This window comes from Labrus bergylta, chromosome 12 (genome assembly GCF_963930695.1).
Source record: "Labrus bergylta chromosome 12, fLabBer1.1, whole genome shotgun sequence".
NCBI classification, from domain to species: Eukaryota; Metazoa; Chordata; class Actinopteri; order Labriformes; family Labridae; genus Labrus; species Labrus bergylta.
In genome coordinates this window covers 834,060-844,059 of record NC_089206.1, presented here as the reverse complement: position 1 = coordinate 844,059, position 10,000 = coordinate 834,060, and the positions used below count along the sequence as shown (strand labels likewise).

The 10,000-nt window shown below is 44.2% G+C and overlaps 2 protein-coding genes across 4 annotated transcripts in view; one reads left to right on the top strand and one right to left on the bottom strand.

Annotated features, from left to right (window-relative positions):
• The first annotated feature begins 315 nt into the window (after positions 1 to 315).
• lhfpl4b (LHFPL tetraspan subfamily member 4b) lies at positions 316 to 4,999 on the top strand. 3 transcript variants are annotated; one of them, XM_065961183.1, is made up of 8 exons: positions 501 to 589; positions 828 to 890; positions 2,342 to 2,562; positions 2,687 to 2,891; positions 3,137 to 3,216; positions 3,340 to 3,487; positions 3,621 to 3,658; positions 3,734 to 4,999. In XM_065961183.1, exons 3-7 carry the CDS (start codon positions 2,344 to 2,346, stop codon positions 3,647 to 3,649), a joined length of 681 nt encoding a protein of 226 aa, XP_065817255.1. In that variant the 5' UTR covers positions 501 to 589; positions 828 to 890; positions 2,342 to 2,343; the 3' UTR covers positions 3,650 to 3,658; positions 3,734 to 4,999. The 3 variants fall into 3 exon arrangements, with proteins under 3 accessions (XP_065817254.1, XP_065817255.1, XP_065817253.1); XM_065961181.1 differs by having other exon boundaries at positions 502 to 589; positions 3,621 to 4,999; XM_065961182.1 differs by lacking the exons at positions 501 to 589; positions 828 to 890 and adding an exon at positions 316 to 474 and having other exon boundaries at positions 3,621 to 4,999.
• A 46-nt stretch (positions 5,000 to 5,045) lies between these two features.
• The window catches only part of pcsk1nl (proprotein convertase subtilisin/kexin type 1 inhibitor, like), a 7,450-nt gene continuing 2,495 nt past the window's right edge, over positions 5,046 to 10,000 (bottom strand). Inside the window, exons 2-5 of the mRNA XM_065961180.1 lie at positions 8,499 to 8,757; positions 8,153 to 8,399; positions 7,935 to 8,048; positions 5,046 to 7,019 (exon numbers count right to left, since the gene is read on the bottom strand). Of these exons, the coding sequence (XP_065817252.1) occupies positions 6,623 to 7,019; positions 7,935 to 8,048; positions 8,153 to 8,399; positions 8,499 to 8,757 (1,017 nt within the window). The 3' untranslated portion in view covers positions 5,046 to 6,622. The remainder of the gene's footprint in view (positions 7,020 to 7,934; positions 8,049 to 8,152; positions 8,400 to 8,498; positions 8,758 to 10,000) is intronic.

Genomic DNA, 10,000 nt, shown 5'->3' with positions numbered 1-10,000 from the left:
AATTTTACTCATAGCTTTTCTTTTTATATCTATTTATATGTGCACCTTATTTTTTCTATGTAAATACTTGCTGCTGTTTTTATCCTGCACTACAACGAGACAAATGCAACGAAATGTGGTTCTTGTCTGCTCTGTAAAGTACAAGTTTGAATGACAATAAAGAAAGTCTGAGTCTAAGTGAAGCAGCGCTGTGACGATGAGCTGCACGGAAGAAGGTTTGATGTTGATCCGTCTGACGTCATCAGTCCAGATGTTTCTGCTGCTGTGACGCAGACTCAGCTCGGACATCTTGTACTAAAAAATAAAAAACATGATTCAATGGTGTGACGTCACGTCTGATAGAAACACATGACGGTTTGTTTTAGTGTAAAATACAGAAAGATCGGGTTGTTGTTGACGGATGGAGATCTACATCCGGGGATTTCGAGCTGCTGCATCCTCTCTTCTCTCCTCCTGCATCCTCTCATCCTGCAGGCAAACACACACACACACACACACACACACACACACACACACACACACACACACGCACACAGACAGACAGACAAATTAGGAGAGAGACAGACAGGTGGACATTCTCCGGCTGCAGGTTTGTTTCCGGTTTTCTTCTCTCATCTGATTTTAGATGGTTTCTTTGTAAATACACACACACCGTCTTTGTGTGTGTGTCGGTAAAGAACAGATGATGATGTAACCGTCGGTTCAGACTGTTTATATTCTGGTTAGCTTGTGATTGGCTGCTCCGCTCAGACTAACGCTGCTGAATGTAATTGAACATGTGAATCTGTCGGAGTCTGAACACGCAGCTTCTTCATGTTGTGTTCAAGGACCCCTCAGAGCTGTGACCGTTTCTGCAGCTGTGATTGGTCGCTGTGCTCCAGGTAAACGAGGTGAGCTGAAGCGTCAGTCAGAGCAGACGATGCGGTCAACGTGATACCAGGAACTTAAACTTCGATATGATTCTATACAAATTAAACGATACTGATCCCTGATCGATACCAACACAAGTAGAAGTCAAGACACCTGATATCGAGTAATTTATTTATTTAAATGACCAAAACGTGCAGACAAACTGCTGCACACCTGTCTGTGGGCTCGTCTCCAGCTTCACTGAACACAAACATTTATCAAAACCAAAACATGAAATTAAATACAAACACAGTAACTGCATGAAAACGTATCAGAAAGGAACAATATAAACTGATATTTATTTTAATTGATATTGATTAACAAAACCAATTAAAATAAATATCAGACTCCATTTTTGTTTTTCTGCGGAAAAGAGTCCGGTTAGCTTAGCATTTGCAGCAGGTTCAGGTAACTGCTGGTTTCACTTAGCTTAGCATTAGCAGCAGGTTCAGGTAACTGCTGGTTTCACTTAGCTTAGCATTAGCAGCAGGTTCATGTAATTGCTGGTTTCACTTAGCTTAGCATTAGCAGCAGGTTCATGTAACTGCTGGTTTCACTTAGCTTAGCATTAGCAGCAGGTTCAGGTAACTGCTGGTTTCACTTAGCTTAGCATTAGCAGCAGGTTCATGTAATTGCTGGTTTCACTTAGCTTAGCATTAGCAGCAGGTTCATGTAACTGCTGGTTTCACTTAGCTTAGCATTAGCAGCAGGTTCAGGTAACTGCTGGTTTCACTTAGCTTAGCATTAGCAGCAGGTTCAGGTAACTGCTGGTTTCACTTAGCTTAGCATTAGCAGCAGGTTCAGGTAACTGCTGGTTTCACTTAGCTTAGCATTAGCAGCAGGTTCATGTAACTGCTCGTTTCACTTAGCTTAGCATTTGCAGCAGGTTCATGTAACTGCTGGTTTCACTTAGCTTAGCATTAGCAGCAGGTTCATGTAACTGCTCGTTTCACTTAGCTTAGCATTTGCAGCAGGTTCATGTAACTGCTGGTTTCACTTAGCTTAGCATTAGCAGCAGGTTCATGTAACTGCTGGTTTCACTTAGCTTAGCATTAGCAGCAGGTTCAGGTAACTGCTGGTTTCACTTAGCTTAGCATTAGCAGCAGGTTCATGTAACTGCTGGTTTCACTTAGCTTAGCATTAGCAGCAGGTTCAGGTAACTGCTGGTTTCACTTAGCTTAGCATTAGCAGCAGGTTCATGTAACTGCTCGTTTCACTTAGCTTAGCATTTGCAGCAGGTTCATGTAACTGCTGGTTTCACTTAGCTTAGCATTAGCAGCAGGTTCATGTAACTGCTGGTTTCACTTAGCTTAGCATTAGCAGCAGGTTCATGTAACTGCTGGTTTCACTTATTGTCAAACATGTTGCCAAAGCACAATATACAACAGGTCTACACAATATAATAAATGACATCTGAAATTCTCTCTCTCAGTCATGTCAGCGTCGCCCGCCCTCGCCGACCTCTCTCGTCTCTATCAGACAGAGTTCGTACGAAGCGCCCGGGCGGTGGGCGTGCTCTGGGCCGTCTGCACGCTCTGCTTCGCCATCATCCAGGTGGTCGTCCTCGTGCAGCCGTCCTGGATCGGCACCGCAGAAACCCGCCACCAGGGGGCGGGGCCAGTCCCCCCCAGCGGCACCCTTGGACTCTTCGAGGTGAGAAACATGTTTTATACAGTGTGAAGGTGTTTCCAAACATCTGATGAAACCGTTTAAAAAAAAAGAGATTCTATCGATATGTTGAGTATCTTACTTCTGTGTGTCCCCGCCTCCTCCTCAGGTGTGTGTGGAGTCGGACTGGCCGGTCCCGGACTGTCGCGGCCGTCTGTCCAGTCTGTCTCCTCTGCCGTCCTTCCAGTCAGTGGCGGTGTTGGTGGGCGTGTCTCTGTGGGCGGTGTGGACGAGCGTCCTCTGTCTCTGTCTCTTCAGGTTCTGCAGCGCTGCGACCGTCTACAAGATCTGTGCGTGGCTGCAGCTCACCGCAGGTCAGCGTCTCCACGCTCTCAGCTGTCAGAGGACGCCATGCTCATACAGACTGTATATTAACATGGACAACACGTCTCTGTCTCCTTCCACTGCACAAAAGTGAAGCCAAATTACCCCCAGAACGTTGGCTGAGATATTAAGCTGTTGATGTGATTTGTAGCCTAGACATGCCAAGGGCGCTGATTGGTGGAGTCTTGTATTGATGCCCCGCCCCTTTCTCTAATGTGTCCGTCTGTCTCCTCAGGTTTCTGTCTGGCGTTGGCCTGTCTCCTGTTTCCCGACTCGTGGGAGAGTCCAGAGATGAGGGCGCTGTGTGGCGACTCGGTGAGGATCGTAAAAGTTGTTCTGCAGAGCGTCGTCATGACAACAGACTTTTAAACTTCAATTTGATTCTAGTCAAAATGATGTGATCTGCATTACTAACACTGATCCTGTGTTTGCCTCCAGGTGGGCAGTTTCTCTCCAGGTAACTGTTCCGTCCACTGGGCCTACATCCTGGCCATCCTGGGGATTCTGGACGCCGCCATCTTGGCCACGTTGGCCTTCGTTCTCGCTAACAGACAGGACGCCCTGCTGCCACCAGACGCAAAGGAAGGTGAGAAACAGACACATCTGAAGGGTCCAGTTAGCTTAGCATTAGCAGCAGGTTCATGTAACTGCTGGTTTCACTTAGCTTAGCAGCAGAAAGATAAACACTTTGATAATGAGACTTTCTTTTGTGTTTTCAGTGACTACAGGTCTGCTGATGTCGGCGTAGAGTCACCAGGTGAGTCTCTTCTTCTGTCACCGTCTCATCAATGCTTCAAACTAACTCTCTTTACTTCCTTTTCCTCCTCTTTAGGCTGGTTTGTCTTCACTCCTCCTGATTTCTCCATCCTTCCTCTTCGTCATCATCTCCGTCAGAGGGGACAAACGTCAAAAAGATCCAGAAGAAGGACGCAGCAGTTCTCCTCGTCTCCTCGTCTCCTCGTCTCCTCCACTCACAGCAGCAACCTGTTTTTAAAACAGTGTGATCATTTAAAACACACAAATGTTTAAAGGAAGAATGTGCAACTTTTTGATCCAGTAGATGTCACCCGTGAGCTCTAGCATGAAAACAAAACAAACTGCTGTTAGGCCACGCCTCCTCTATACTGAAGCCTCCGCTCTCCTGCAGAGACACACCTCCAACCCCTCTCCACTCACGTTCACATGAAGGAGTTATCAATTAGAACGCACCATAATTCAGCGGTCAAATTTGTTCTTTGCTCGAGCTACAATCACCTGTGTCCTGCATTGTTGTGTTAGCATGCTAATGTTAGCGCTCTTTAGTTAGCTCGTAGCTTCACATTGTTGAGTTAGCATGCTAATGTTAGCGCTCTTTAGTTAGCTCATAGCTTCACATTGTTGTGTTAGCATGCTAATGTTAGCGCTCTTTAGTTAGCTCGTAGCTTCACATTGTTGTGTTAGCATGCTAATGTTAGCGCTCTTTAGTTAGCTGGTAGCTTCACATTTCATGTAAACTGACACAGAATGAGCGTGATCTAAAAACTCTTACTAACATCCAAATAATCAGTGAGTATGTTCTTCTTCTTCTCTCTAGTTCTTGACTAAAACAGCTTTTATACACAAGGGGAGGAGCCGGCCGTCCCGTCCATGTAAACACGGCTCTGACAACAACACAGCCAGCGGGACTCGAGCTTCTCCCTCATTGTAGACAGTCAGGACTCAGAGACACATTTACACAGGACAGACTTTATGATTTATTTATGTGGAACATGTTGCACATTCTTTCTTTAAATCAAAGAGTAAATTAATGTAGCCGTGGTGACACTAGTGCCAAATACAAATCTTTGTTGCCATGTTACAGAAAGTGTTAAAGTGTTTATAGAGTAAAAGTAGTAAAAATCTCACACTAAAAATGTCCCTAATGTGTTCCTGTAGGCCGAGAAGAGAAACAGTTTTTATAGTTTTGTAGATTTTGTAGAGAAATGTGTGTGTGCAGGTTGTTACATGTCGTTTGTGTGTAAAGAGTTAATCATGCATGTGTGTCGATCAGACTGTGATCAACAGAGTTCATGTGTGTTTCTGTGATTCTGTTCAAAGATAAATAAATAAATTAAAGATATTATCTGAGTTTTGTGTGTATTGTTGATAAAGAAGGAAACATGGCGTCTGTTGGTGGACATTGACTTTAATTCAGAGAGTTTTTACTACAGACAGACGAGTGATTTCACTGACAGAGCTGCTGCAGACGTTACTGAACTACATGAAAACAACAAAAAAACAAACCAATCACAGAGCTGATTACTATCGCCATGGTTACGGTCACTGTTTATCATCCTTCTGTTTGTTTCTTTCACAAACACATTCACACTGATGGAGGGACAGTGGATTCAGTGTGAAGGTGTTTTTAAACCTTTAATGATTTAAAAAAAAAAAATTTGGGTGTCAAACAAAACTCCAAGTCACCATCACTGCCAGAAACAACCAATCGGAAAGCTTCCGACTCTGTTGCTAGGCAGCTGTTAGCTGGGTGAAGTTCTTTAAAGTTCTTATTTGAGTGAGCCGCTCTGCAGAAATTATATAAGGACATGTGTTTAATTTCATCAAAAGTTTCCTGAAAACAACAACACTACATTTTGGTACTTTTCACAGGTAAAAAAAAAGCAAGATTTTTTGGTTTTGTTGAGCTGTTTTCTTCTCTCGAGGACAGACCTGTTGAAGATTGTCTCATGATGTTATTACTTTAGAAAACTTAAACCCGTTAATGATGTGAGTAAATCAGATAAAAATAATTTTCTATTTCAGATTCAAACCGCTGAAGAAGACAGAGGGAAGTCTCGGTGTAACTTACTATTTAGAGTTAAACTGAGGCTCACCACAAATCGATAAACGGGCGCTTCACCAAGGGCTTGATTTGAGCACTCATTTTCTTCTCGAGTTGTTACCTGTTCTGTAAACTATGCAGCGCACGGAAAAGGAATTTTCACTGCGCTGGAAGGCGTTTAACGCTAACTGCTAGCTAAACCGGATATTCAGAGATGGTCAGCGTCGCTCCTGGAGGCATACATCGTCATCAGACGATAGCAGATGGGTTCAGAGATTGAACACAAGTTAAAGTAGAGAAAGGCGTCCCCCAAGCAACGGTACTCGGACCACTTATTTTTTCTGTATTGACTCTGTGCGTCTCTATGCAGATGACACAATTTGTGACACTCAAAATGTCTTAAATCCAGTCTTCAATTCTGTGGTATTCTGATATTCATTAAATATATTCATCAGAAGATAAAATTATATTTATAATGATTTTCACATAATTACATTAATGATAGAACGGCAGCAGCTTCTCTTTTTAAACGTGCATGCTGTTTGTCCTCCTCATTTGTTCCCATGATTAGTACCAGATTATGTTGTCAAGTTCAGGAAACTTTCAAGGATATTATCTCTGTTCCTCTCAGTCCTCCATCACGTCTTCTCGCCACGATAACGATAAACAACTGATCAGACACGTTTTCACAAAAGCAGCAAAATAATAAATGATCAAAATAGACACAAAAAATCATGTTAGAATACAACAAAATATACGTTCTCTTCATCCCTCCATCTGCTCTATCTCCTCCTACACTTCCTCTCCTTGTTTCCTCTCCTTCGTCTGTTTTCTCTCCTCACCTCACCTTTCCTTGTCTCCTCTCCTCCTTCTTCCCTTCCTCTCTTACTTTCCTTTCTTCTCCTTTCCTTTCCTCTCCTCTTACTCCCTCATGTAATCTAGAATCTGATCAATCAGTATCTGGGGGTCGTAGTTCAGGACAGCTCTCCTCCGGCGCCTACGACTCCCATGATTCAGTTCTTCCATGTCAGGGGTTGCCATGGTATCAATGCGTTTCATCCTCTGCAGCCCGGCGGCGGCGGGGCGGAACTTGTCCTCATCCTCCTCAACGTCATCCAGCCTCTTCACTCTGAGCAGAGGGGGGTCATCACTGGGCGACGGAGGAGCCAAGTCGTCAAGGGAACGCTGGACTCTTCTGTGGGAGGAGCTTATGGGTTCAGGTGGCGTGAAGGACACGTCCCTCCTCATTCTGCGGCCAGATGACATCACAGCACCGTTGTCAGGGCCAATATTGGACAGTAACTTAGCAACCAGACGTCTGAGGAGGATGAGATGTAGAGACAGTGTTAGTATTAGACAGCAAGTATTATTTGATTTTTTAATTTTAATTTACAATTCAGTTTAAAACATTTTATTTGAAAATCCTGACGGTTGTCGCTGCTTCCTGTTTGCATGCAAAGTCTGGTTTACTTCAGCTTTGTGTCGCCACCAGTGTTGGGCAAGTTACTTTAAAAAAGTAATTAGTTACAGTTACTTCTCCCAAAAAGTAACTAAAGTAGTTACTGAGTAACAAATTATAAAAGTAACTCTGATGAAAGTCTGATGAAAAAAGTACTGAAAAAAGTAACGCCGTTAGTAACGCCGTAATTTATAACGCCGTTATTCCCATCACTGGTCGCCACCCATAATACCAACAACAACAACATTATGAGTTAGGACAACAAAAATATCAGAATCTGAACAGAACTGAATGCACGGCAGTCCAGTGGGAAACAATGGAATCAAACTGATTCTGTTGCAGACGCTTGCTCATGTTGCACGCTGTAAGGACAGAGGCGCTGCTTGGGGCCCCAGGCCAGTAAGGGGTCCCAGAGGGCTGACGAACACGCACATTTTGCAATGACAGTAGGAAACCTCCCTAGGGGGGCCCAATCTGACAGCAATTATACAAACAAAGTTACTTGTAATTATTCTCATTACCCTGCTTATCAGAATGAAAGTCACTGAAGGAAAAATAAGAGGAATTATTAAAGAAAGAGTAAGAGCGTTGGGACACTGGCAGACGGTGGTCGGAGGGGCCCCGACAGACTCTGGACTCGACGCTGTGTAAGGACACGCTGTTCACATGATTTACTGAGAGGATTCACACGTTGAAATGGAAGATTCAGTTGATTGATTGTTTTTTTTAATCTCATTGATTGATTGGTTAACGTGTCAGTTTGTGATTGGTCACCTCAGAGCCTCCTGCTCTCCTGCTCGGCTTGCTCCTGATGAAAGTCGACCGGCCTGACGGAGTCTCTCCTGTCTCGCTCTCTCCAGCAGATTCTGAGCCACCTGAGGCTCCATCCTGATGATCAGAGATCGCAGGTTACAATCACTCACTTTGACTCATGATAAATATTCTAGAGGAGATTTGAATGAATGTTTTAACTCCAGTGAAGTGGTGTTCACCTGTCCAGCAGGGCCTGAGCTAACTGGGGCTCCAGGAGGCCCCACCAGGCAGCAGGGGGTCTCCCCATGCTCAGGCCCCGCCCCCCTGTCTCATCATAGTCTGAAGGGGCAGGGCCCTGGAAGTCTCCAGGTCTCTCCTGATCATCCTCCTCATCCTCTTCTTCCTCCACCACCTCAACGTCACCTGGGTTGACCAATCCAGCGCTCTCCGCCTCGCTCAGTAGGCGGAGCAGAGACGCAAGGTACGCTGAGAACGAGATCGATTGGTCAACAGCTTTTAAAAAACAGAAATATCAGACATCTGAAAAGCCATTGTTTGTGAGTGAAAAGGTGACAGTTCTCTAACCTGCTCGCTGCTCCTCCTCTTGAACCCGTCTCTGGTCCCTCTCCACCAATCGCTGCAGGGCCTGGTCCAAGCCCCGCCCTCTCCAGTCATCTGTTTGGTAGTATGGGTCATTGGCTCCTCCTCCTCCTCCCTGAGAGGTGGGATATGACATCATCCGGTCCTCATAGGGCAGCAGGTTAGGGAGGTCTCTGCGCTGCCGTCTGGCTTTGCCCACAGAGACATCCAGGCCACGCCCCCCGCCGCGACCTGCAGGTAGAGGCTAAAAGCCAAAGAGAAGAATTAAAAGAGTTGTTTGGAGTTTTATTGATATCATATTTCACCGGTTTTATTTGAGGTTATTAGTGGTAAAAGAGGACTTAATAATAGAAAGTAACTCCCCCTAATCCTCCCTCGATAATCCCGCCGTGCCCCTCCTGTTTGAAGCTGACTGCAGATCAGAGTCTATACGCTCTCACCTGATGAACACCTGAGCTGAGCGTTAACGTTTGTCATTTAAATAAAGTTGTGAATTAAGTCATTGTGCACCTCTTTGAACTGCTTTAACACCTGATGATGTCGTATCCTTATTATTTATGTTAAAATGGTTATTATTTCACTCCAATGTCCGTACACTACCTGATTGGCTGCCCTCTAAGCCAATCAGAAGCTGGCATATAAGTAACACTAAATAATATTTACTAATTTAAAAAGTTTATTAGAAACAAAATAAAAACACAAAACAAGAAATATATGTTTTTAAGGTCACGTCTCTGGAAAGTATTTATTTTCAAAACGTGCCGTTATTAAGGCTGTTTTTGATTGGTTCATTAGGTTATGACGTAGCACGCAGGCAGGACGTCAGTAACAAACAGGAAGCTGCAGACAGGTGCAGGTGGAGATGAGGGGAGACTACACACCTGCTGATCTAAGAGAGAGAGAGAGTAATGAGAGAGAGGGACGGGTCGACTATTAGCCAGGTTAGCTCTGGCTGCTAGCTGTTAGCTGTTAGCGTCCGTCCAGACCCACGTGTTTATCCTGCGGACGGAGTGACGTCAGAGCTGAGCGTCAGGTGAGTTTCTGATCCGGTTGCTCTGAAGCTGTTTCTTTAACTTTGAACCGTTTGATTTTCATTATTCATTTTTTATTTTCTTGTTTATTGTTTAATTGTGGCTCTGGATCTTATTATTGATCTGATTCTAGTAAAAATCAAAGATGCGAGTATCTGTTTGTAACCATGGCAACAAAAATAGAAGTCCTAGACACCCAACATCTGGTCATTTCTTGTTTTTCTTGATTAAAAATAAAAATGCAGAGTAACTCCTGCACATTGTCGAAATTGCACAAACACATTGGCAACATTTGGAGAACAGGGTGGAGCTGGAGCGGCGCGTTGCTTAGCAACCGTGAACTTTTAAACTAGTATCATCCATTAAAGCTAACTGTCATGTCAGCTTGTTATCAGAATCAGGTTTATGTTCAGTTAATAAAACCAGAGACTGAAGATATGAATGAAGAAGCCTGAG

Bases quoted from the DNA above. Each gene is read 5' to 3' on its own strand.
- lhfpl4b (XM_065961182.1), top strand. From the start codon at position 2,344: ATGTCAGCGTCGCCCGCCCTCGCCGACCTCTCTCGTCTCTATCAGACA. The intron at 2,563-2,686 runs GTGAGAAACATG...CCTCCTCCTCAG, and splicing joins GCACCCTTGGACTCTTCGAG to GTGTGTGTGGAGTCGGACTG. The intron at 3,217-3,339 runs GTGAGGATCGTA...GTTTGCCTCCAG, and splicing joins GGGCGCTGTGTGGCGACTCG to GTGGGCAGTTTCTCTCCAGG.